Raw genomic sequence first — 25,473 nt, forward strand, 5'->3', positions numbered from 1 at the left:
AAACAGTATCAAGAAACAGAATAAGCCTGTCAGAAGAGATCGACAGCACCCTCAGGGTAGTTGGCGCCTCAGATGACCGTTGCCCGCCATGGGGCTAAGACTGGGTGCTGTTAGTTGAAAGCTGCTGGCATGAAAAAGGAGCCGAAAGAAGGAACGTACCTAGCCAAAGAATGTTCCCTTTACGGGAACGGCAGAGTTGGAAGCATCAGGATACACATTCTACTGCTTGCCCTGGGCACCCTGGCCGACAGCCGAGGTGATGGGGGTGACGAGGCCCATGGCATCCTTGGGGATGTCAGTGCCGGCCTTGAGGAGGTCCTGGAGGAGACCGGTGGCGGCGCCGGCGGGGTTGCCCTCAATCAGCTTGCGGATGGTGTCGCCGGGGATGTTGAGGATCTCGTCGCCGAGCTTGAAGAGATCAGCGACGCCGTTCTGGACGGAGCCGCCGACGGGGGCAGAAACGCCGTTGCCGCCGAGGAGGCTGCCGAGAGGGCCGGCGATACCGCCAAAGTTCATCTCGCGCTTGTCAGCGACGGGAGCGGCGAACACGGCCGAGCCAGCGGCGAGGGCGGTAGCAACAACGGCGAAGGACTTCATTTTGAATGGAGGAAGTTGAGGAAGGGTTTATTCTAAAAGAAGGAAAAAAAATTAAAAGAGAGAAGGGAAGAGTAGAATGATAGGGCTGAAGATGATGGAGAGGCTTGCTGATGATCTGGGAATAACGACAACCGGCGAAGGCCCAAGTTTAAGTATTCTACGAATGCGGCAGGGAAATCAAAAGGTTTGCTTGACCTTGCGCCATCCGTAACAAAAGCCAAGAAAACCATCCAAATCACGGTATTTTGCAGCCCAGAAAAGTTTAAACACTCAGGCCCAAGGACCGGGACTGAGGGCTTGGGCTTGAGCGCTACCTAATCGGGTAGTGAGAATGACCAGGGCGCAGCGGTCATTGGTCGCGACCCCGGGCAAAATGTGGGTGAAGCCGCTCAGATGATTGTATCAGGAACGGTGACTGACCATTGTTCAGGTGTAGCTGGAGGGGGGGGGGCCGACGCGCTCAGTCACTTTTTTCCATTCAGGGCCGCTAGGGGTACGAAACGAGAAGCCCCAAGCCACATAAAGTGGGCGTCATAAGTTTGATGTTGTATTTTTTTTTTTCTGTTTTTTTATTATTATTTTGCTTGGTGCAGAAAACAGCCACTGGCCCTATCACGTTACAAAGACCGTGCATTCATGCGAACTCGATCTCCGCGTCGCACAGGCTTGAGCAATGTAAGCAAATGTCAGGGCAGACTTCATTAGAGTTTTGGAGGGGGGGCAGAAGTGAGAGGAAGCCAACCAAGCCACAGCCGCCTTGCAAAAGTCCGGATACAAGAGACTAGAAAACTAAAATGAAGATCAGAGGACCGGCGGCGGGCGGCTTCATGAGGCCCGGCTGTGATACTGATGTTATTCACACCAACAAGGTAAAAATAGAGCGCCTCAGTTTCCTTGATTCGCGCTGTTGCCCACTTCTTTCCTCGCTAAACTTCGTCAACCCCGGCTCAACCCACGTTTATACATCTCTTATTATGCAGCAATTATATTATGCGAAAAACGCCAGCCGCGCTGCAGGGGAACTAGACAGTCAAGGGTCCACGGAGGAGCGGAGGAGGGAGGAGGGCAGGGGGCGGACAAACACCCGGGCAGGGCTTCCTTGTTTCGCCTTTATGCTTCAAGTGTTTCCAACTGGTCTTTTTTTATCTCGCCAAGCAAGACGTCCTGTTCAGCTTGTCCCGAGTAAAAAGCGTGTGTCTTGCATGGTGATCGTCCAAGCTAGCAGAGCCGACAACTCTAGCGAGGGCCGGCTCTGGGATCTGGGATTGCATAATGTTTTCCAGAGTCTGCCGCACTCTTTGTTTACTCAGCCGCTCCCCCTTTTTTTTTTTTTTGTTTTTTCAATGCGTTATCCAAAGTTTTTGGAGATGAGTCCGGCGCGCTATGATGAAGCAGAGCGAGAGCACTCACGCTCCGCAGCCCGTTCATCATCCCCCCGGCGGCGCCGACGGCCACCGGAGCGAGAGAGAAACTTGGTCCTTTTCGCGCGGGCCACAGCGTGGGCACGTCCAGCTGAACAAGTTCCCAAACACTCGAGAAGAGGAATTTCCGTCCTAGCGGCCCGGAAACTCCAGTTTACCAAATTTGGATACTTTGAAGCTCCGCCGCCCGACCCCACCATGAGCGCTCAGTTCGCCAAAGCGTTTCAGGCACGGCGATTTCAGGCCAAACTAACTAGTTTATGGCATTGCCGTCATTTACGAGTCCGGGCTCCAGGGCCCGAAGAGATGGAATACCAAGGCACCGTAGCCTGCGCAGGGACAAGCGGTTGGGTCGTGTCACAAGCCAGTCCTTGCAAAGCCATTTTGAGTTTGGTCGCAGGCCATGGTGATACGCCACGGACGATGGTCCGAGTCCAGCAAGATGGATATATTAGAAGCGAGTTGTTCCCGCATGGCCATCTCGCTTGCATACACACACAGCAAGTTCAGCTTTAATACCATCGTTTGCAGATTTCTTTCTTCTCTTCTTGTCCCGGAGACAACAGCAATTGGTTCCTTCCATCCAATCCCTCTTGACTAATATTTCCCATTTTCTCATCGCGTTCGAGCTGCCTGTACACAAGATGCGCTACTCTATTGTCTTTACCACTCTCGCCGCCGGTGCTTCGGCCCACGGCATCATCCGCAACGTTGTCGGCGCCAACGGTGTTTCCATGCCTGGTCTGGGAGGTCAGTAGACGCTATTTCGTCTGTGAACCGTACGCCCCCGAGGGCATGTAGCTAACTCGAGATGCAAACAGTTGCCGATGGCACTCCCCGTAACTGTGCTGCCAACGCTTGTGGTGCCCAGGCCGACACCTGCATCATTCGTGATGCCGACATCGCCGCCGGCAAGAGCCCTCTCGGCTGGACCCAGGGTAACGGCGAGGTCGACCCGGCCAAGGTTGTCGCTTCTTTCATGGGTCAGGGCAGCGACGTCCCTACCAACGAGGGTACTTCGGGCGCCACCGGCGTCGAGGACAACATTCCCGCCAACATCCTCAGCCAGCAGCGCCAGCAGCGCCGTGAGGAGCACATGGTCCAGATGCGTAGCGTCTTCAGCGGCCTCTTCAACCTCCCCGTCATCGGTGTCCTCGGTCTCGGTGGCAAGCTCAACGACTACCCCAAGGAGACCATTGTCGGCGACATGGCCGGCCAGGGTGCCGAGAAGGGCATGCCCACCAGCAACGACAACGGCGAGGTCAGCCTGATCTACCGCCAGGTTAGTACCGATCCCCATCCAAAACTTTCTCGTCTCGCAGGATCCCTCTAACTCGTCTCGACGCAGATCAACCAGGACGGCGCTGGCCCTCTCACCGCCGCCATCGACGGCACCTCTGGCGGCAAGGACGCTGCCGCCTTCAAGAGCGCCAGCATGCCGCTCAACATGCCCGGCGTCGGCATCTCTGGCCTCTCCGTGGCCACCAACACCGACTACCCCATCACCGTCCGCATGCCCGAGGGCATGACCTGCGAGGGCGAGATTGCCGGCGTCAAGAACGTCTGCGTCGTCCGCGTCCGCAACCAGGCCTTTGCCGGCCCCTTTGGCGGTGCCGCCGCCTTCGTCCAGAGCGACAAGGCCCGCAAGCGCGCCGTTGCGTACCGCCTGAAGAAGCGTTACGAGATCAACCGCGAGGCTGAGGAGTAAACTTGGACACCTGACTGTTCTGTGCGGCCGATATCAGTGCGGATGAGGCCCCGAGATTTACTATTTCTATTCACTTATTTCTCTATTGTTTAATTTATTTGTCAAATACATATATTAACCCAGTTGGCAGTTTCATGTTTTATAGAGTGCTTGCGTGTAAATAGCCAAAGTTTATCCATGTATACTTGACCAGCATGAAGAGACTAGCAACCATCGAGGCAGTGCGTGTTGAATCGAATTTACCCAACTAAAAATACTTTTATTTAAAAGAAAGAAAAAAAATCCAATGTTCCCATCTATCACACGTACCACAATTACTGCGTGCCTACTGGTACCAAGCAAGTGTTGTTCGCCTTGCAACCTATAGCAGTGGCAACAATAAGGCCCCGCCGCCAGCCCACTCCCTCACTCTAGCTCCCGCGTTTTCTGACCAGACATCATCAACGGCTTCGCTTCTCACCACCGTCGAATCTTGGGCGCGTTGCAGCAGCAGCATCGCCGCTTTTGGCACGGGCGCCGCAAAAACACAATGGCCACCGAAGACGAGCGGTATCGGCAGTCGAGCCAGTTCCGGCTCTGGTCCTTTTCCCCGGCCGGCCTCCAGGAGCTTCACCACAAGACAAACGCCCTCGCGAAGCAGCAGATTGCTGCGCGTCTCGGCGGCGGCGGCGGCGGCGGCGGCGCTGCGGACCCGCCGCCCGACTTCCTCACCCCGGACGACGAGGTGCGCCTGGTCAAGTTCTTCACCATTGAGCTCATCCGCGCGGCGCAGTTTTGCGAGCTCCCGACCGAGATCCGATCGACGGCCGCCGTCTTCCTGCGCCGCTTCTACGTGACCAACTCGGTCATGACGTACCCGCCGACGGAGCTGCTCAAGACGTGCCTGTTCTTCGGCTGCAAGGCCGAGGGCTTCTACATCCGCCTCGCCAGGCTCGCCGACAAGTTTCCCAACACGACGAGCGAGCAGATTCTGGCCGGCGAGTTTCTCCTCTGCCAGGGCATTAGGTTCGCCTTTGACGTCAGGCACCCGTTCCGAGCGCTCGAGGGCGCCATTCTCGAGCTGCGGCGCAAGCTGCCGGCGGACCAGCAGGACAGGATCAATTCGGCCCACATGCGGGCGCGCGAGATTCTCAAGTTCAGCGCGCTCGTCACAGACGTCTACTTTCACTACGCCCCCAGCCAGATCATGATGGCCGCCCTGCTCATCACCGACGCCGGCCTGGTCGAGACGCTGATCCCCCTGCCCGAACCGTCCGCCAAGGAAGACGTCACCGCGCAGACGGCGCTGCGCGACAAAATATTCCAGGCGCTGGACTCGTGCCGAAAGATGCTCGAGGAGGAGCCTCCGGAGCGCATGACGGACTATTGGGGAACGGTACGCTTGCAGTTTGCTGCCCCCGAGAAAGCTTTGAACCCCAACCAACACCGCAAATCTCTGACTCTTTCTTAGCCCGAAACCGTAAAGTCGATGAAGCCGCTGCGGAAGAAACTACAGAAATGCCGAGATCCCGACCGGGCGAACCTCGTGGCGCTCCAGCAAGCGCGCCGCGAACAGGCCTCCATGAAGGCGAAGAAGCCGGGCGCCCCGCCCGCCGCCGAGGGAGGCGTCCTCGGAACAGACGCAGAATCTCGCGATGCCAAGCGCCGAAAACTCGAGGCGGCGGATGACGTGTTTGGGCCAGCCCTGGGCTGAGCTCGTTTCACCGTGAACGGATTGGAAAATACAAACGCGCAAGACCCGATAAGCATGCGGCTCCGTGCTACGGCATTATCAGCAGCAGCAGCAGCAGCACTCGAGAAACCACCATGTGCTCATCATTGAACGCCTTTTTTTTTGTAATTTTATCAAGCATAACGCATGCCTCGTCGCCGACACCCAAGTTGTGTGCACGCGTCGCAGGTTTTATTGTCTGCAACAAACAGCAGCATTAGCTCGGTCCCAAATCAGGTCAAAAAGTCATGCTTCAATATCGCCTGCACAAGGCTGGCACGGCATATCAAGATGTTGTATTTTTAAACTGGAGAGGACGATAATAAACTACATTGGCGACATGCCTCGCATCCCCAGCCCAAGTCGCTCTTTGCATCTCAGATTAGACTAGCACACCCGTATGATGGTTTCTGATATCGCGCGGGTTTGGCGTTGGCCGCTGGTGAGCCACTCAACAAATGCAATCGTCCACATTCATTATTCACAATGTGCTTCTCTTTGAACGATCATTTCCTCAAGAGCGTCATTTTGCGGCCCGGGACGACGGCCACTTGTGAAAAGCACGAGGCCCGAGTGGAACGTGCCTTTACCCTCCCACTGTCTTTATCCTGTATGCGGTTCGTATGCGCAAGCGAAGCCTGTTCCTATTCGTTTCTCTGTATTTGTGGTCACCTTTTCGCGTGTAGCAGAAAGTGTCTACACCTCGCCAGCGCGCGGAAATTCCATCAGCCAGCTTGTGTAACTCAGTCGGCGTAGGACGAGGCTCCACGGCACACACCACTTGCACAGTGACAGTCTGGCAGATGAGATCTCAAGTCGCAAAGACAACAGTAACGTAAAGCTATAAAAACCATACGAGGATTTCCACTTCAACCACCGCCTTGATGTCAAATCGTCCAGTTCTCGTGCAAGCTAGTGCGACAGGACAGGGCATGCCTTAAAAACAAAAAAAAGCAGCTCCAGGGTAGTATTCACCCATTGCAAACGGAAACCCTTGTCAGGCCCGCCTTTGATCGCGTCTATTATATCTTCTTTTTTATATTAACATGCAAGGACAGCCCCATGGGGGGCCAGAAGCGCCGGCGGTGGGTGGGTGAGGCCGGCTCGGCCGACTTTGCGGCGCCTGGGCGCGCGGGCGTTTTGAGGCGCAGACGGGGACACCCGTTCACCCGGTACAGGATCGGGGCCGACGAGAGCCGCGCCTTTGCAATGCGAGGAGCCGTTCCAGTTTGCGGAGACGTGGCTCCGCCAACATTGACACTGTGGAGCGTAACTTTTTTTTTCAAGTGTGGTGGTATGCTCAACGTTTATGCCAGAGTTTTTTTACACAATGACGGCGGTTTTCTGCATCAAATTTTGACAAGAATCCAAAGAAAATTTCCATTCTCGAGCAAACCCTCTCTTTCCTTCCTTCCTCCATATGATAGAGCATAGTGACCCCAGACGTCGAACATGTCCCCTGGCATCTCGGCATCTCCTTTCTTGTAAGCAGTATTGGCGAATCTCTCAGTCGAGGTGAACTATCAAGGCATCGCCGTTGCAGGTGAGGCGCAGCCTCGCGCACCCATGTTTTCCGTTCCTGCAAGACTGCGGCGGCATTCTGCAGTTCCCCTTGCTAGTTGCGATGGCTCCCTTGTGCGACTGACTCGTCTGATGACGATGCTGTTTTCTTCTATTCAAAAAAAAAAAAAAAAAAAAAAAGGTGCCCAGTTTATTTGCTTCTTTGCAAGGTCGCAGTAGCCCGCCGCCCGCCACCCGCTGGATAGATCGGGACGATGGAGGCTAGGCTAGCTAGCGAAAAGGGGACTAAAAAAGAAAAAAAAAAGAAAAATGTAGACAAGTGGTTAGTCTTTGCTTGGGTGAAACGGATCAACAAGGTGACAAAATATGGAAAAGAAATGTATTGCAAGTATTGTGATATCTGGATATTCCGACCCAACGCCGTCCCAAAGAAGAAAGAAAAAGAAAGAAAAAAAACTGTAATGGGTATGCTGTAGACGGACGTGTAGCATGGACAAGAAGCAGAAGCTTGTAATCACAGGACCCCGTGTTACGTCAAAAGTGTAAAAAAAAGGCAAGAGATGATGTGTGTGTACAGCAGCCGCCGGTTTGGTATGCCATTCCTTCGTCAAGTCTCAAAAATCATTCCTAGACCAAATGGCTGGCTGGTGTATCGTATGGCCGCAAACAGGCGTAAAAAATAAAGAAAAGGTAAAAAAAAGGCAAAGTCAACGAGCCACCCGAATGCGAGTTGAAAGTGTAGTTCCTCTGTACGTGGTGGGTTCTCGCACGGATTGGAATGAGTAGACGCGTCGTCGATTCGTGTGTGGTGAATTGGGGCGATTGACGAGCCCATTGTTTTTTTAGGCAACCTTTTCGACAAGCTGCTGCTTTTCCGAGAGGACGTCCTTCTTGGGACGGGGGCGCATGACGGCGTCCTGGGAGCTCATGCGTCGGTCGAGGGCGCGCTCGAGTTTGGCACCGAGAGCCAGCTTGCGCAGGTTATCCGTCTTTTCCTCGTCGAGGGCGACGCGCTGGGAGGTGAGGGCCTTGTTCTCCATGCGATCGAGGCCTGTGGCAATGTCGCGAAACTCGGCCTGCGCCGAGTCGCTGGTGGCAAAGGTCGGGGTGACGGAGGGTGCGACGCTGTATGTGCTGTAGCGGACCGAGGTGCGCGGCTTTGTTGAAGTCATCATGTCAGCGGCGAGCGTGGGCCAAAGGAAATTGAAAGCAAAAATTTGGAGTGATGAAGGAGGGGAACAGAAAAAACAAGAGAGAGACGAGGGACGGAGTGGAAAAGCAAAGGGGAGCTTTGGGTATAAAGGTGGTTGGTGCTAGGTTGGTGGCATGTGTGTATGGCTAGCGCAAGCAAGGAAGGGTGTGCGGGATAGTATGGTTTAGACGGGGTGTTAGCAGTAGATGGCTGCTGGCAGCCGACGCAAAAGCCAGAGGGTGGCAGTGGCCAGATTGGGGCGATCCGGAGCAGGGAGCCAAAAGGCGCACCGCGCATGGAAAGTCTGAGACAGATGGAGTATTTGATGGACAGGTTGAGGGCCGCCAAACAACGTGGCGAGGCTCAGGGAGGGGGGGGGGGGGGGTTTGTCGGCACTGGACCAAGGCAGGCAGGAGGACATGGCGATGAGCATAGCGATGGGACATACCGAGGGGGCCATGATGGGGCGCGCGGATTCGAGTGAGGTGGGCATGGTTATGGAACTGTTGGGCGGAAATGCACGCCTAGAGTAATTGAATAGTAACTAGTTACTCGGTAGTAATAGCGAGATGGCGAGAGGGGCCGAGAGAAAGCCTGAGAGAGAGCGCGAGAGAGACAGAGAGAGCGAGAAGGGGGAGAGAGGAAGAAAAAAAAGAGGGGAAGCAATTAATGAGCGACGAGATGCAAAACCACGTTAGTCAGGGGTCAATGATGGCGTGTTTGCAGTGCGGGTGCGGGTGCGGATGCGGATGCGGTGGTTGAGAGGAATGCGTCGCGTTTCGAGTTGGTTACCAGTATTTGGATGGAATGGAGGAGGAGGAGGAGGAGGAGGAGGAGGAAGAAGAAATGGATAGAGAAGGGAGGTTGAAGAAGAGTGGGCTGGTGGCTGCGAGGAGAAGAGAGAAGGGGAGGGAAAACAAGAGACAAAGAGGGTCGGAAGCAAAGTCTTTGTGATTTCGGCAGCCAGCCAGAGTAGTGGTGGTAGTAGCAGTAGTAGCACTGACTAGTAAAGGCAAGGGAGGCAAACAGTCCAAGACGTTGGTAGACAATAGACGCGGGGAGAGGATAGATGATATCAAGTCAAACAATGCAATGGGCGGATGGATAAATGCCCATCGAAAGCAATCTGTACAAAGGTTAAATAAATTGCTGCCAACGAGGTAGTTGCGGAGTACCAAGTAGCAGAAGTAAATGGGGTTACAATTAACTAAGTAGTAGTTGGTGCGTTGGACGGGGTTGCAAGAGAATGAGAGAGAAGAAGTAAGGCTAAAAAGGTAGAAGAAATTTACAAGAAATTTAAAAGGAAAAATAAGTAGTTGGATAAAAAAAAGGGGGATAGAATGAATGAAAATAGAAAAGAGGGACGGGATCGGCGCAAAAAAAGAGAAACGATGCAATATCCGCATCACAATGCAGTCGAGGCCATGGCCATTTCATGAGAGACCAGGTTCTGGTTGGGCGTCAGGGCGTGTACAGGGGGGGACAAACTGGTGGGCTGGGAGGATTTGCGCTGCGTGTCAGTACTTAATAAGTACTCACTTATTACGGATACATGGACCAGATTGGCGATTGAGGGGCGAGGGAAGGAAGAAGAGAAAATATCAATAGCAGTAATAATACAAAAACAATGACGCTAGTAGCTGCAATGTTATAAAAAGAAACAAGATGCAAAAATCGTCCCATGATACTTATGCTGGCCGACCCAGAAAGAGCCTCCTGCAAACGCAAGAGCCTCCTTGCTGACGGGCTGCTTTTTTTCCTCTTCTTTTTCAGTGGACTCGCCGCAAACTCCAGGCGACACAGGGGTCGATGAGGGGCAGCCCGGGCAGGCAGCGACACGAATAAATTTGCACGGTGCCTCTGTGGCCCAGTGGCCCAGTAGCTCAGTGGCTCTCAGGCACAAAACAGAGGGGCCGCTCGCTCGCCTCGCCGTTTTGCCAGCGTCAATCCCTGTCTGCCACGCTACTGCTACGGAGTACTCTGGACTTGCATCACTGGCAAAATGGCCGCTTCTTTGGCCCGCCACCAGAAATGTCATCGCCACCACCACCACCACCATCAATCACACTCGCCGACTTGTGGCAGTATGGATACCTCTCCAGCAGCCTTGCCCATCAAATCCCTTCTGCCTTGCATACCTCCATCTGTCCGACGCTCATGCCGTCAAGGCCTGCCACATGGCACATGGCCGCCACCATCCGTCCACCCCCACCCACGTCACGACTCACCGCACCGCACCACTACTCAGTTGCTCAGTACCTCAACACCACCACCCACCCCATCAAATCATCACACGACGCTGACCACTTCTCGACTCATTACCCTCGTACCCCGTCGCCCGCCCATCTCTCCCCTCTTTCCTCCCCGCCGATTCTTACCCTCTCGGGCCAACCGCGCCCACCAGTGGTGGGTGTCAAGGTGTGCCCCCGTTGAGAAACACAAGAGGGGGGACCGGGCTGCCAAAGAAAAACAACCTTACCTGATGCCGCATTCCAGCCACTCAACCACTCTTGGCCGCAACCCAAACTATAACCGACCCAAGACAGTGTGTCGCGGGCAGCCCAGACAAAAGCAAGACATGATGGCCAAGAAATTTACCGACAGACGCAAAACACCGGTACTATACGGATAGCCAATTGCTCCCGAAACACACCCGCGTGGCACTGGCACTCGGCGACAAGCTTGGCAGCTTGGGTGCTTCGACCGTTGAACGGCAAATTCCGGTTAGTGCTTGATACTGGCGCAAACCGGTACTTGAACGCGCCTCCCACATTGGTACGGCTATGTATGTCTGACAAGTTTGAGCACGCGCCGCCATGAGGCCACTACTATCCGTACTGAGTACTTAATCAGTAAGTAGTACGATAACAATGCAGGCCAGAAAAAAGAAAAAGCAATGCTGGGACACACGGCTTTTGCTTTTTGCACGCCTGGGGCGCTCAACAGCCCTCGCACCCGAACGCGGCCCCTGCATCCGCCCCTTAAAAAAAAAGGAAATACAAAAAGAAAGAAATGTTGACAGGAACTACTGAGTATGACGGTGAAACTTCAGCCTCCCGAGGCCACGTCCCGGTCAGCCTTGAATCAGCTCATCTCATGATAAGTAACTCGTCAGACCAGACGCCACCCGCGCATCGCCGATATCAGCCTACTGATAGTTGCGCGGCCATGATGCGACTCACAATCTTTGGTCCAACTTGTCATGATCCTTGACACCATGTGTACTCGGTACCTCGTAGGACTCTCTTGAACGATGCAAGTTAAACAATCAACCTCTAGCCACGTTTTGCCAGTGGCTAGCGGGATCGCAGCGCCACGCACGACATGTCAGCACTCGGACGACACAGGATCAAGACTGGATGAACCACCACTGTGCCAACAAACGGCAACATGGGGTTACAAACGCTCGAATTAAGCCTGTGTCGTCATGCTGTCAAACTAACACGCTCCAGCCGTTGCACCTGGGTTCGTGCAAACCTGCCGGAGATGAACCAGTCGCCTCCATGCCCTGACAGCTCGCGTGTTTGTTGCGCACGGCCGCCTTTTGTCTCTGCGGGCCACGACCGTTCAATCCATACAAGAGGGCGTTTGCCAATGTACATACGGATACCAGAATAACGAATTCGGAAACTGGCCGGTCTTCTCTCTCTCTTTTTTTTTGGTTCGTTTCCAAGAAAGCCACGTGCAAAGAATGGACCTTGTCGACATGCCTGCGCAGACGGCCTGATCGGGGAAAGGTGAAGAGGCGTGTCGCTCATTATCAAACTCGAAAAGACCGTGCACTGGTGCCGCGGCCGGCAAATGACCAACCTGAATCTGAATTCCGGCTTGCCTTTTTTTCGTGGTTTTCCTCGACGGTACGAGTAATCCAAACTCGTCGCTCATTTTTTAAAAAAGAAGGAACAGAAAGAAGAGAAAGAAGACAACGAAAAGAACGAAAAGAAAAAAAAGTATTAGGACACCGGCCAAATCGTACCCGCTGGTCATTTACTCTTAAACTTCTTGATAGCACGGCATTTTGATACCCGGATGGGTGTTTTATTCGTAGGGCTGCAACAGAAAAGCCGGGGTCCCATCTGTCAATGATACAGTCACCAAAATTCCGAATATTGGTCAGACTGGCTCTCACAGTACAGAATGAGAAAATAAGAGAGAAAAACGGTCAGTCTATAAAAAAAAATCGCAAAAATAAAGATCCTGTTGCCTCGTCCTTTCTACCTGACTCACGAGCGGCCGTCGACAATCTCGGCCGCGACCTTGGCCGTGGCGCTGACGATGAGGGCGTGCTCGTGGGCGTGAATCTTTTCCTTGAGGGCGTCGAGGTCCTCGCCCTCCCAGGGGATCTCGCGGACGAGGATGGGCTCGCCGCGGTCGACCTCGGCGATGACGTAGTGGGCCATGATGCCGGTGCGGGTGAGGGTGCCGGCGCGGAAGGCGGCAAAGGCGCGCTCGATGGCGTTGGCGCCGTCAAACTCGCCGGGCATGGCAGGGTGCAGGTTGATGATGCGGATGCCGGCCCTGTCGACGGGATCGAGAAAGGCGGGCGAGAAGACGTACATCCAGCCGGCGAGCACAATCAGCTCCGGACGCTGGTCGGGCGGCGCGGCGAGCACCTTGGCCGCGAGGGCGGCGTCGTATCGTTGACGGGCCTGCGCGATTTGAGCCTCGTCCGTCTCTCCCTTTTTCTGGAAGCCGTTGCTGATGAGGTTGAAGTATTCCCATGGTATGCCTTTTATTTCAATTTTAGTTTTTTTTTTTTTTTTTTTTTTTTTTTTTTTCAACATGAAGCTTTTTAATTCTTCTGTGCCTCTTTTCTTTTCTTTTTTGTTTACATATTTATAAGAGGAGAGAAAGGGATACAGTGTAAAGAAGAACAAGAACAAAATTAAAAAAAAAATAAGAAAGAAATAAGAAAAAAAACGCACCAGCTTGATCGGCACGAACCGTGGCATGCGCGCTCTTGCGGTTCGTCACGAGCGAAATGATGCGGCTCCGTGGCAGGGAACCGCTGGCGATGCCGTCAATCAGGGCTTGAAAGTTGGAGCCAAAGCCCGAAGCCATGACCATGATGCGGCATGGCGACTCTTGCGTCTCTGCCATTGGGGAAAAATAGGGGGGGGGGGATTGGTCTTTTTTGGTCTTTTTCCCCTTTTCCCTTTTCTTTTCTTTTCTTTTCCCCTTCTCCTTCTTATCGTATATAAATCACGAGGTCTTTACCCCATTTGCTTGTGGAAGATGGGTTTGCAAGTTTTTTTTTTTTGGTTGGCATCACGTGACGATGCAGGATAGATATGGGGTTCGATCGTGGGATCATGATTTGTTAGTGACTTGTCATGGTGGGCTTTTGATGATTTGATATCTGCAATGATTTTGTAGGTGGCTTTTGTGTGTCTTTTTTTATGGTGATTTGTGATGGTTGTTGATGACTTTTGATGATTCGCGGTAACCTGTGGAAATCTGTGGAAGTCTGGTAAATATCATGTTTCTTCCTTGACGTGGTGTCGTGTGTGTGTGTGTGTGTGTGTGTCGGTTTTTTTGCGGAAAGCGCCAGGAAAAAATGGAATACATTACATGAGCAAACAAACAAATTAAAAAAAAAAATAATGCACAAGAAATCGAGCAAAATTAACGTGACATGGAAGCCTGATCGTATAAATAAATTCATTCCTGTTCTTGATTCCACTTCTTTTGTCAGCAGAGAACGCAACGGAAGTTGGTTGATTCAGCATCAGAGTCGTCTTACACGCTCCTTTCCTTCAGTCGCAGCTTTTCGAGACAAGCAAGAATCCACGCAGACATTGTCCATAAACACCATTCGGTACGCACACACATTTCCGAGTTTTCCCATTAATCACTCCTGAGCAGCCGCAGCAGAGGCATCAAACGGCTATCCCGTTCACTCTGCCCCCCTCCCCCCGGATGCCTCCTCGTCAAGCACACTGTGCCACTCCGGCACCTCCCTCACCAGGCTCCACATGTACTTTTCCACCTTGGCCGCGCACTTGTGGTAGATGGAGTTGACGTCGTTGTACGTCCGGCAGTTGCTCAGGATCAGCTTCATGTCCCGGATGAGCTCCCCGGGACCGGCGTACGCGTCCCGCGCCAGCCTCTCCTCCATGGTCGCCAGGTCCATGGGCTCCGTGATGACGGTGTAGTAGTCGGGCACCTCGTCGCGGCTCACCGGCGCGAGAAACGGCCACGCCTGCTTGTGGTTCTGTATCTGGTACAGGAAGCGCCGCAGCTCGTTGAAGTGCGGCCCGTGGCGGGGCTCGCGCGCCATCTCGTCCATCTCCGGACACCAGCCCGTGGCGCGGATCGCGGGGATGGACAGTGGGTCGATCGGTGTGATGACGCCGCCGCCGCCGCTGCCACCGCCCGCCGCCGCCGCCCACTGCGCCGGCGGCGGGTGCACGACGTGGCTCCTGCTCAGGGGCCGCGTCTTGGCCAGCACGGCCTCCTTCTGCTTGAGCAGCATGCGGCCGGCCTCGAGGTAGCGCACGCGCGGCAGCATGGTGCACTGCATCAGCGTGCCGCCCTCGTAGTCCTTGATGCAGCCCGCCCAGAGGGCCCGCTCCAGCGTCACGTCCTTGGTGAAGCCTTGCTTCTGGAAGTAGCCCGTCGCGTAGTTGTCGGCGTAGGTCAGGAGGTGCACGATGGGCGGCGTCGTCGTGGCCCGCACGTAGTCCTTGAGGTGCGACATGATGTGCGCCCCGTAGCCCTTGACCTGCTGGTCCGACGAGACGGCGCAAAACACAATCTCGGCGAACCGGCGCGCGCCAAACGGCCGGTAGCAGATGCCGCCGACCACCTCGATCGGCCGCTTCACGAGCGCCAGCGACAGGTGGTTGCGGTCGTACACGAGCCGCGCAATGTAGTCTTTCGGCATGTTGGGCAGCTGCTTCTGGAACAGGCACTTGAGCCCGGTCAGGATGATGATGCTCTCTCTCGCCCCGTCGTTGTTCACCACGCGATACTCAATCTCGCCAGCTCGCTCTTCCAGGACGGCCGGCTTGCGCGCTCACTCGTCAGCATCGTGTGTTTTTTTTTTTTTTGCAAACGGCCCCGAAGCGAATCCGAATACCTTGTCTGGGAATGGAATAGTCAAAGACGGAGCTGGCGGCTGAGTCTCCTGCTCAGACTTGTCCTCGTCATCAGTCTTGAATCGTTTGGCGTCCATGTTGCTGCTCAGCTCTTCGGGTGCCGGGCGCTTGATGCCGAAATGTAGTCTGTCGCCTTCTAGGCCTGTGTTGCCCACCCGCCCGAGAGAAGAAATCTGCTGCGGTTCGCCTTTGCACCAGTTGTTGTCTGGGCGTTGGTATATGCGCGGGATTTGCTGCGTTTGTGCACGAGTCTCGGTTCGGGCATGTTCAGGTCTGCAGTCGATACGGGACCTTGCTGCGTCTGCAATCGCCACGGGACCGTCTGGTGTTTCGTGCACCGCGGCAGTCCCTGCGCCAGCATCGTTGGTTGTGCTCGGCCCAATCGTCAGTGCATGCATATCTTTTGGGGCGGCACCGAGGATGCGTGTGACTGTACGACTTTGATGATAACGTGACTGACGTGTCGGGGAAAGTTGGTTTGTGCCTGCGATGCTGAGCAGTGCAAAGGGGGAACATTGATCCGAGCATGTGCAACTTCCGGCGACCGGTATTTACAGGTGATGGAAACAGTGCCGTTTTTTCTTTTCTTCTTTTCTATCAAAAGCGTTGCTGAGAAACAAGTGAGATACTCTTGGGGACCAGCTGCAGCGCGCCATCAACAGGGCCAACTTGCATCAGACCGCAAACCACAGCCACCTAGAAAGCATGACGCAAATCTGGGCTCACGGGTTGAGGTTGGAACAAGTCACCCAGTAAATCTTTGTCTGTTGAATCACAATCAAAGTCAAATCGAAAAAAAAGGTAGACTATTTATCCAGGACGGAGGAGATTATTGGCTGCGTTGGTGTAAACGAGTGGCCACGCAATAGGTGCAGGGGTCAGCTCGTATCCGCGCGCCGGCGTTGCTACGCATCACGGGCTGAACCGGGAGTGTTGAATACTATCATTGGCAGGAGGAGACTAGATCTGTGGTTTCGCAATCCAAGGTAGGCTCTGTTGCGAAAGAGTTGAGTATCGTCGGTGGGGACCAATCACTTGGTTTTCACGCTCCGACAGTCAGCAGTTGCCTGAATATTTGGTAATAAATAGAGAAAACGTGCAAATGCTCGAGACGTCAGAGAGAAACACGGACTGGAATGGACAACAATACAAGGCCATGAATACTGAGTAAATAACCAGCATCTCAGCGTCAAAGTTTCGCCCTTTGTTGCGTTGACAAAGTGTCTGGCCACATCATACAGCCCCAACTGCGGGAGAATCGAGTTCGACAACGCTGCTCCAAGTTCTCTTGTGTATCTATTGACCTCGCTCAAGTTTCTGCGCCGTGCTCCGATGACCCGATTCAATACCATGGACCAGCGTGCCCCCCTCAACACACGTCTTGACAGCAGCGCGGCTGCTGAGGTGCAACAATGTCACATTTTCCTCTACAAGACCATCGTAACGAGATTACTGCTCAATCGCCTCGGAAATGACTGCGTACTCGAGAGCCCTGCTTTTTCCAAGCCCGTCCGCGGAGAAAACCTGCCTCACGAGGCTACCACGCGTTGCCATGCCAGGCTTTGACAGCAGTTCGCCACAGAAACGTCGGTGCGATTTCGATTGCTAGACGATCGGGGTTTACCCCTTTTGCAAAGACCAGATAATAATAGCACTCTTTGTTTACGTCTAATCTCTTTCCGGCCAGCAGCTTCGCAATACCCCAACGCTTGCAGTTGGTCGCCAGTAGTAGTCATGTCCAGACACCTTGACTACTCTGATGTAAACATTTGCTCCTTTTTTCAAGGAGAGGCTTTGCTGTAAAACCGGCCAATTCATACTTGCTATTCCCCTTCTAAATTCTTGCAAAGTTTCGACTTTGGTTAAATTCCTGGGATTGATATGTAATCAGTAATTGCCAAATCGTCAATCCGGAGTAGGACAGTATGACTATCGCCAGATTTGACTGGCATATGATTCAATTTTCATTCTTTCATATTTGACCATTCATTTCTGGCCAAATTGCTACAAGCTAGTCTCGTCTGTAACCTGTCTAGGATACAAGTTTGCTGAGTACGGGGGGCTGGGAACGCCGCTATCCCTTTGGATATTAAGATGCGCTCGTTTCCGTAGAAGCCGCCTGCCGTGAACCTTCGACAAAACTAAGTTTGCTCTCTCCGGAGCCGCCTCCACTGGCAGCATCTCCGAAGCCGCCTCGACTGGTAGTATCGGCACCCCGCCGTCAATTTCGACATCAACATCCATCTCTCCATCAAGGACAATCCTCACAGCCCGTTTCTGGTTGTTTCGAGCCGCTTGCAGCAGAAGCGTCCGACCGCTAGCACTCTTCACGTCAACAACGGCCCGTTTCTTGAGAAGTAGCCTCACACTATCCTGATGATCAGTGTTCGCCCCTTCCTCAAGAAGCACCCCCACAGCACCCTCACGCCCGTCCCCGGCCAGCGGCAGCAGCGCTGTCCAGCTGTCAATCTCCGCCTTTACATCCGTCCCTTTCTCAAGAAGCAGCTTCACCATAACCTCGTTTCCTTGCTGAGCTGCTTGTAGCAGAAGCCGGGTTTCGGAACCAGCCCATTTCTCGAGAAGCAGATCGAGAATGTGGTGATGCCCGCCCAAAGCAGCCAGTTGCAGCGGCTCGTACTCAGAGCGTGCCCCTCTATCAAGCAACAGCTTCACAATATCCCGATTCCCATACGAGACTGCCAGTTGCAGCGGCGTCTGATGTTGATTGTCTTTTGTCTCAACACAGGCCCCTCTATCAAGCAGTAGCCGGGCAATCGCCCCATTTCCATTTTTGATGGAATTTGCCAGTGGCGTCCTTGCATAACAATCCTTGGTCATAACATTCGCACCCTTTTCAAGCAGCAGTTTGACAGTAGCGATGTGCCCCATAGTTACTGCATGCGACAATGGTGTCCCCAACGGGCCACCTTCCGCCTCAATGTCACTCCCCCGTTCAAGGAGGCGACGCACGAGATCGACGTCTCCTTTATAAGCTGCCCACGTCAACGGTGTCTTATTCCGAGCCTCCCAAAGCCCAAAGATTCGCCAATGATCGGTCAATCCAAGGATGTTCTCTGGGGGGTGGCCTGTCTGCGTCTGTAAAAGTGCTTCAACGGCGTCACGGTGGCCGTTGGCCAAGGCGGCAAATAGTGGATATTGGTATCGTTCTCCCTTGATCTCAATTCTTGGGTCGAAGCGCAAAATACAGTTGACGAGGTGTGCGAGATTGTTCTCGGCAAGAATGTAGACCAGACTTGCGTTGACGGTATGGCGCCGAATTTCCAGTGTCTCGAAAAGATTGTCCAGCAAAACCCAGGCTTTGACTGGAAATTCGAGTAAAAACGTTTCCTGTGAGTTTTTCTTGGCCGCAGCATTCGCGTGGTAGAGAACATAACGGGTTGCGTACTCTAAAAACGGAAATTTGCGCGATACATGGTCATGCATTTGCTTCGCGGCATCTGACGATGCGTTCGGGACTGAGTGGCACCTGGATTGCACAACCTCGTTGAAAGTACTTAGCTTGAAATAGGAGTAACAGTACTCGCAAAGCTGGTTGTGGCTTACGCTTTCAAAGTCTTCTGCAGGGAGATCAGGCCACAACTCCCGTAGGCCATCTTTGAAAAAGTAGTCTCGCACCGACTCGTGAATAAACTGAACCGTTCGGAACTTGGACCTCGTTACCTCTGCGAGTCCCTTTGAAGAACTAATGACAAATCGGCTCATGTCATCGGGAGAAACCTCCTCCGGATGCCATTCTTGTAACCGACCCGGGCTACGAGCGGCTACTGCTGCGAAATAGTATTCTTCAAGTCTCAAGGGACGTTTCGCAAATAAGATCCATTGAATGCACAACTTTAGATCTCCAGAGTTTAATTTGTCTCTAGAAAGGATTTCCCTGAAGAGATCGCCTAGTTGGTCCGGTAGAGCAGCAAGCTGCTGCTTGACCTCAAAAATCCGACCGCGATGGTATAATCCATTGAGAATCTTGACAACCAGAACAACCCATATGAAGATGCCTTTGGCCTTGGTTCGAATCTGAGTCGTGACTTCCTCAGCGGTCTGGGTATTGTGAATCTTCAGCTTGTTTCGTATATACATTGCGATATCCTTTTCGTGGCCATCTTGACACTCCAGCGTAATCTTGAGACTATGCTGAATGTCAAATTGTGGATAGTAACGGCTAGAGAAGCAGATGCCAAGTCGCGACTCACTTTCCATGGCGTCTTGCCCAAGGTCTTCGAAGTAATCCACCAGTTCTTCCATCTCATCAGGAGCGCATTCGTCGAGAGCATCGACAAAGATTATCAGCCGCGTCTGACCAAGCTTGGCCAGTGCACTTCGCAGCAAGTTTTGGAGCACCAAGGGCATCCACACAGGGCTTTTACGGCTTAATATAGCCTTGTGGATCTCATCCAGAGAGTCCTTTTGTTCTGGCTCATCAAAAACAGCGCAGAGGTTCGGTAGTGCTAACAGGATTTGAAACAAGAGAGAGCGGTACATCCCCGGAGTAGAGCGCTCTAATATCTCGCCCCGGGCATTGAAGAAAAAAGACACAGGTATTACTTCTTTATTCTTCCTCGCTTCTCCATAGGCAAAGCTCATAATCGTGGATTTTCCCGTGCCAGGTCCCCCTTGTATCCACAGGAAGCCTCCATGTTTGCCAGTTTGGTTCGAGTCGAGCCAGTTCAGATAGGCCGAGTGTGTCAGCAGCCATTGGCATGTTGTCGAATACTTTGGTTTGATGTTGGAGCGGCGCGCGTATATTTGCTCGAAACTCAGAGAATACAAAAGGTCTGTCTGGCGATCTGGTCGTTGAGGCGGGCTTAGTGAGATTCGCAGATGAAGGCTGTGGATGTACTCACCAATAGTGTCAGAGGGTGTCACAACCCTCGGCATCGTTGTGCATGGGTCAGAAGGCAGTGTCAGTAGCAGCTCCTTTGCATAAGCCGCGGCTACTGCAGCAGCCACCTCTTGCCATTGCTTGTTTTTATGGGAGTCGGAGTAGTCGCAAATTCCACGAATGACCAGCCCTGAAAAGCCATCCATCACGCCTGCCCCTTCCATCTCAAAGCAAAGAGCATGCAACTCGTGTGCTAGCTCGGTCCTGGTCTTACCATGCTTCATGACCTGGTTTCCGGAAGCGATGGTCCCGTAGTGGATCTTTGGATTCAAGTCACTTCGAGGCGGTCTGATTTCCAATCTGGACTCATCGCAAAGCTCACAGTCATCTGTCGGGTAGCCACTCAATTCAACATGGTTGTATTTGCTGTTGAATAACCAATCTCGGAGTGAAGGGCGATGAATATACTGCGTCATGTTCGGGTGTCGTTCTAACATGTCGGAAAGAATGGAAGGAATTTGGCTAGGGCCCAAGTCATGTTTCGCTCGTAATTTGGTAATGGCCGTCAGCAGCTCGTGCGGCGGGCTTCTCAGGCTACCTGTTCGCATAAAATGGCCATCTTTGGCCAGCTTCCCCAAATCATATTGCAGTACCCCTTCACTGACGACAACATCGCCGAGCCGGATGTCGGCCTGTCCGGGGACTCCTCCGCCGATGCCTACCATCAAGCAAAGGCGCGCAGAGGGAAACGTGCGGCGTAGATTGCTCGCAACAGTCGCCGCGTTGTTGTTGCCATAGTATCCGGAAGGGAGGCATGTAATGGCAACATTGTGCGCGACGTTATTCGCGGCAATGCTCCCTAGCGTGTAGGCATTGGTATCGTTTTGGGCCCTGGGCAGTTCGTTGTGTAGGACGTCCAACATGGCTTCTGCTGCTGCCATCTCCTTTGACAGCGCGCAAATCCATCCAACAGTGTAGTCGCCATGCGAAAATGTCGGGGAAGAAGCATTTGCACGTGTCGAGCCTTGCGACGTCCGCCTATTGGGAGCCCTAGCCATCATGCCCCTATCGCCAGCGGAGTCTCGGCTTGCGCTGGCACCCCAGAAGGGCATCATGGCCAGGGCAAACTGCCGGCGCAAGTGTCGAGCTATCTCAAGTCGAGTCGAATGGCATGTTTCTCGAGAGTAAACGGATTTGCCGTCATTGCAAGCCACGCACGCCGAGAGACGTTGGGCGCGCCATAAAGTCAACCCGGATCAAGAGCCTTCGATTTTGCTTTCTAGAGATCGGCTCGAGGCCTACTTTTGCGACGTAAACACACCCATGGCGGAAGCAGGCTGCATCCAGGCAAAAACGCAGTGCTGCTGCAGCGCCCAGCTGACAGTCTCCTTCTCAGCCCAACCCCACCCTCATGCTTCAAGAAAGCCATACATTAGGCAGCTCGAAATTTTGAGATCGGATAACGATATCATATGTCGTGGGTGAAGACATCCTGGGCGATCAATTGACGTAAAATGCACAAAGACGAAAGAATATCCAGGCCAGAGACCACCCCTACCATACGCCCTTCTTGTTGCACCTGCTTGGGAATGGAAACCAATGGGCGGACGGCGATCTTGGTTCGCATCTTTACTGTCTTGACAACAGCAACTACTTATACAAACTCTCAAATCAAGCCGCGGGAAGGAAAAAAAAATACTTTTAACAAAAAAGGATGTACAACACCCGGTGTTCGCTGGTCGTCACCGACCCAACTACTAATCTGGCGCTCAAGTGGTTATCGATCGGAGATCAGACGGGATCCAGATTTTTCACTCGGCTATGGTCGTACATGTTAAGAAGCTGAGCTTCTTTATCTTATATCCTATTGCCATGTCCCGTCCCAAATCGCTTCCTAGGCCGATGCAGGCGGATTTGCTTCCCTGTAGCAAAGCTTGCCGCTTGCATGAGCAGTTCTAGAGTCTGATGAACCAACATGTGCTCGAGACACGTTGGAGACGCAGTGGATGGACAGAAAAAAGAGAAGAAAAAGAAGAAAAAGAAAAGCTCGACACGCGCAAATCTGCAGCTCCATATGAGCTTCGACTCGTAAACACACACTGCTCTTTCGCTGGCTACAAGCAAAGCGGCTGCCATGGTCCTTCATCAAAGAAGCTGTACCATACCACCAAGTCCGTCGATCAAACAGCCCTCTTTCCACCGCACAGCCAAGGTAAAATTCATGTTTTTCTATTCATTAGATATCGGGCTCTGTTCTTTTTCGCAGAAACCACATGACAAGAAGCGCTATACACAAAAGCAAATGGAAAAATAACTCAGACGTGCCCTTGGTACACGATTTTCCTCCTTTCCTCCTTCTCCCTTTCCCCCCATCTCCCTTTTCCAATGACCTTCCTCAAACCCCTCTTCCAAATCTACTGCTCCGTCTTTTGCTTCTTGATCCTCGCCTCAATCTCCTTGAGCAGGCTAACGAGGTCGGCCTCCTCGCCCTCGACCTCGAGCCCCTCCTTCACCCACTCCCTGGCCTCGTCGAGGCGGGCCATCTCGTAGAGGCAGCGGCCCCGGCGCCACCAGGCCTTGGCGTTGCCGAGCCGGCGCGCCTCGACGCTCGCCAGCGCGTCGACGGCGCCCTCGGGCCACGCGAGCAGGGCCATGTGCGCCTGCGCCCGGTTCGCCAGCAGGCCCGCCACCTCCTCGCGCGCCAGCGCGCTCGGCTCCCACAGCGGCCGCGCCAGCGCCATCTGGATCCCCAGCGTGTAGTGCCGCACCGCCTCCTCGTACCGCTGCTTGCGGTACTCGCCGTTGCCGTTGTCCCGCAGCTTCGTCACCTGCGCCGTCCGCTTCGGGTTCACGGGGATCGGCGGCGGCGGCACCTGGCCCGGCGTCTCCAGCGCCAGCATCGCCCGGTGCAGCTCGTTGAGCTGCGCGAGCTCCGCGCCGAGCGCCCGCGACCCCAACGACGACGACGCGCCGCGCCCCAAGGAGACGTCCTTGGAGACGCTGTCCACGCTGAGCGGCACGAGGTCAAAGTGGTCGAGGTCGGACATGGTTGGCTTCTTTTGCTTGCTGCTTTTTTTGTCTTTTTGGTCCTTCTTTGTAGCTGCGGTTCTGTGGATTTTATTTTTTGTGTCTTATTGTTCGGGTGTGTGCGACTCTTGCCAGTATGGTAGATTCTGGATACGTCGCCGGAATAGCGTACCGGGAACAATGGTGGTGGTGAATGGAAGCTCGGCAGGATGAGCTGTTCAGTCTGTTGCGGCCAAGTGCGTGTATGTATATGGGCCGCGACAAAGGACACTTCATAGCGCAAAGTCCGGCCCGCGCGCTCGCTATCTTATCGCCACATGATCTGGGGGAAGCAAAGTGACCGAGTGGACACCCACTGTCGCTACATAGCAAGCCAGCCCACTTACCCTAACGCACCGTGGAGAGTAGGCATGAAATTGGCAGCGCAACGGGTGCCTGTCATGATGCTTGAACATAATTTTCGGTTATTCTTGGTTACCGGCTCATGTTTCAGTATTGTAGCGTCGATATAAATAAAAGCTCATTTCTCATAAACACAGCATCGTTGTTGCGCTTCGTCTTTGAGAGCCCACCGTTTGCAACGGAGCCAGCATGACGCCTCACAATGGCCACCGACGGCCGACAATGTCGTCATAGTCCATGGTTCAATATGCCCACATCATGGGCAAGCAAAGTCCAGATAAAATATAATCATGAGAATGTATTCCATTTCTACTCCTAATGCAGCAGCCCACGTCCCCCGCTCTCCCTTTTTGTCGACAATATCCCCTTTTCTTCCATCTTCATCCCAAACGCAAGAGAGAAGAAACAAAGAAGCCAAGTCGTGGGGTATTGGCCGGGAATAAAATAACCGTTCATTTTATAATACCGAATAAGAAAACCAATTGACCGGTTACATGTTTGTCCTTTTTGTATGTTTTTTTTTCTTTCCTTTGTCTTGTTTGTCTTTCCGTCGTTTCCGTTTTTTGAATGTCATTCTCCCGCAAAATTGTCCCAGCCACCCGCCGCCATCCCTCGATTTGTGTCGCATTCGTTCACGAAAACCACAATGTTGATCTTCTTGTCTCGTATGTGAATTGTGTGTGTTTTTTGGGATTGTTGTTGTTGTTTTGTACTGGAGGTTGATTGGTTTTCCTTTCGTCTTTTTATAGAACAACAGGATTAAAAACAATCATCCATGTCTCCCCCCAAAATAAAAACCGTTACCACCATCCCGTTGTGCCATCACGCATCAAGCAGCAAAACCATGTTGTTATTCCCTTTGAACCACCGCGCCAATCTAATGAAACGCACGACAAATGACCAGACAATGCGAAAGTGACACCTCTCTCTCTCTAAAAAGTCCCCGTAGGGCATTCAGAGACAGACATCTGCCACTTAGTAGCCGAGAGCGGCAAGCTTCTTGGTGGCCTGGCTCTTGCCAGCAGCAGTCTTCTTAGCGTCGGAGATTTGGCGGGCAGCAACGCGCTTGCGCTCGTAGTAAGCGGCGCCCTTGGCCTTTCTTCTCTCCTCCAGGCGGGCGACGACGTCCTGGTACTTCCAGCCAACCTCGTGGCTGAGACGGCCGACGGTGCAGTACTTGCGGCCGGGCTGCAGGCGGAGAACACGGAGGGCCTGGGGGACGACCATCTTCTTCTTCTTGTCGTAGGGAGGAGGGACACCCTCAAAGACCTTGAGGCGCTCCAGAGCGGCGGCACCGCGGGCGGTCTTGTGGGGGATCATGCCACGGACGGCCTTGTAGAAGATGCGCGAGGGAGCGCGGAAGTGGAAGGGGCCTTGGCAGAGTTAGTCGATGCGCAACCGTGGAGAGCAGGTTCTGAGCAAGGAGGATTGACTTACCACCGCGGGTAGGGTTGAAACGGGTCATCTTGCGGAGGTAGGCGTGGTACTTGACTGTGCGAGGTCAGTATGGGATTCGGGGTCTCGATTGGAGCCTGACGATGCGCTCGGAAGAGCCAAAGGCACCTCGAGGCGCTCGCCGGTCATGTGTGATGTAAACGTACGCTTCGCGCGGAAGAACTCGCCAGAGATGTTGAGAGCCTCGCAGCGGACAACAACAACCTTCTGGCCGTTGAGGAGCTGCTTGGCAACAATGGAGGCGAGGCGACCGAGGAGGTGGCCCTTGCCATCGACGATGACCTGTACGACAATTCCGTTAGCCCAACGCTCTGCGATGCTCCTGTTCATTCTCCATGGTTCCGTCCCGTCATTCAAGCATCGTCCCAAGCGCCATAGCAGCGGTGCATCCAACAATTTCGCGGGCGAGGGGATGCATGGCCCAGAGGTAGTGCAGTGCGTTCGTCGTCGGTCGTGAGATATCACCGCGGTGTATAAACACAGCGTGCCCGTGCACCAT

General features: G+C 53.5%; 8 protein-coding genes across 8 annotated transcripts; 2 read left to right on the top strand and 6 right to left on the bottom strand.

Moving 5' to 3' along the window:
• Positions 1-219: 219 nt before the first annotated feature.
• Positions 220-597, bottom strand: V2A60_008481 (uncharacterized protein; the record flags this gene model as incomplete). The annotated part of the gene is made up of 1 exon (XM_083259754.1): positions 220-597. The coding sequence occupies one exon, from the start codon at positions 595-597 to the stop codon at positions 220-222; it is 378 nt and encodes a 125-aa protein (XP_083115880.1).
• A 2,065-nt stretch (positions 598-2,662) lies between these two features.
• On the top strand, positions 2,663-3,726 carry V2A60_008482 (DUF3129 domain-containing protein; the record flags this gene model as incomplete). The annotated part of the gene is made up of 3 exons (XM_083259755.1): positions 2,663-2,768; positions 2,840-3,300; positions 3,367-3,726. 3 exons carry the CDS (start codon positions 2,663-2,665, stop codon positions 3,724-3,726), a joined length of 927 nt encoding a protein of 308 aa, XP_083115881.1.
• A 529-nt stretch (positions 3,727-4,255) lies between these two features.
• On the top strand, positions 4,256-5,419 carry V2A60_008483 (FAS1 domain-containing protein; the record flags this gene model as incomplete). Its single annotated transcript, XM_083259756.1, has 2 exons — positions 4,256-5,101; positions 5,177-5,419. The coding sequence occupies 2 exons, from the start codon at positions 4,256-4,258 to the stop codon at positions 5,417-5,419; spliced, it is 1,089 nt and encodes a 362-aa protein (XP_083115882.1).
• Positions 5,420-7,800: 2,381 nt separating this feature from the next.
• V2A60_008484 (uncharacterized protein) lies at positions 7,801-8,610 on the bottom strand (the record flags this gene model as incomplete). Its single annotated transcript, XM_083259757.1, has 2 exons — positions 7,801-8,115; positions 8,599-8,610. The coding sequence occupies 2 exons, from the start codon at positions 8,608-8,610 to the stop codon at positions 7,801-7,803; spliced, it is 327 nt and encodes a 108-aa protein (XP_083115883.1).
• A 3,763-nt stretch (positions 8,611-12,373) lies between these two features.
• Positions 12,374-13,250, bottom strand: V2A60_008485 (phosphoribosylglycinamide formyltransferase; the record flags this gene model as incomplete). The annotated part of the gene is made up of 2 exons (XM_083259758.1): positions 12,374-12,879; positions 13,076-13,250. The coding sequence occupies 2 exons, from the start codon at positions 13,248-13,250 to the stop codon at positions 12,374-12,376; spliced, it is 681 nt and encodes a 226-aa protein (XP_083115884.1).
• A 796-nt stretch (positions 13,251-14,046) lies between these two features.
• V2A60_008486 (uncharacterized protein) lies at positions 14,047-21,202 on the bottom strand (the record flags this gene model as incomplete). Its single annotated transcript, XM_083259759.1, has 3 exons — positions 14,047-15,159; positions 15,232-15,599; positions 18,100-21,202. 3 exons carry the CDS (start codon positions 21,200-21,202, stop codon positions 14,047-14,049), a joined length of 4,584 nt encoding a protein of 1,527 aa, XP_083115885.1.
• A 1,302-nt stretch (positions 21,203-22,504) lies between these two features.
• Positions 22,505-23,137, bottom strand: V2A60_008487 (uncharacterized protein; the record flags this gene model as incomplete). Its single annotated transcript, XM_083259760.1, has 1 exon — positions 22,505-23,137. The coding sequence occupies one exon, from the start codon at positions 23,135-23,137 to the stop codon at positions 22,505-22,507; it is 633 nt and encodes a 210-aa protein (XP_083115886.1).
• A 1,357-nt stretch (positions 23,138-24,494) lies between these two features.
• On the bottom strand, positions 24,495-25,473 carry V2A60_008488 (60S ribosomal protein uL13; the record flags this gene model as incomplete). Its single annotated transcript, XM_083259761.1, has 4 exons — positions 24,495-24,892; positions 24,957-25,010; positions 25,121-25,256; positions 25,369-25,473. 4 exons carry the CDS (start codon positions 25,471-25,473, stop codon positions 24,495-24,497), a joined length of 693 nt encoding a protein of 230 aa, XP_083115887.1.

Source organism: Cordyceps javanica, chromosome 6 (assembly GCF_051103115.1).
Source record: "Cordyceps javanica chromosome 6, complete sequence".
In the NCBI taxonomy this organism is placed as follows: Eukaryota; Fungi; Ascomycota; class Sordariomycetes; order Hypocreales; family Cordycipitaceae; genus Cordyceps; species Cordyceps javanica.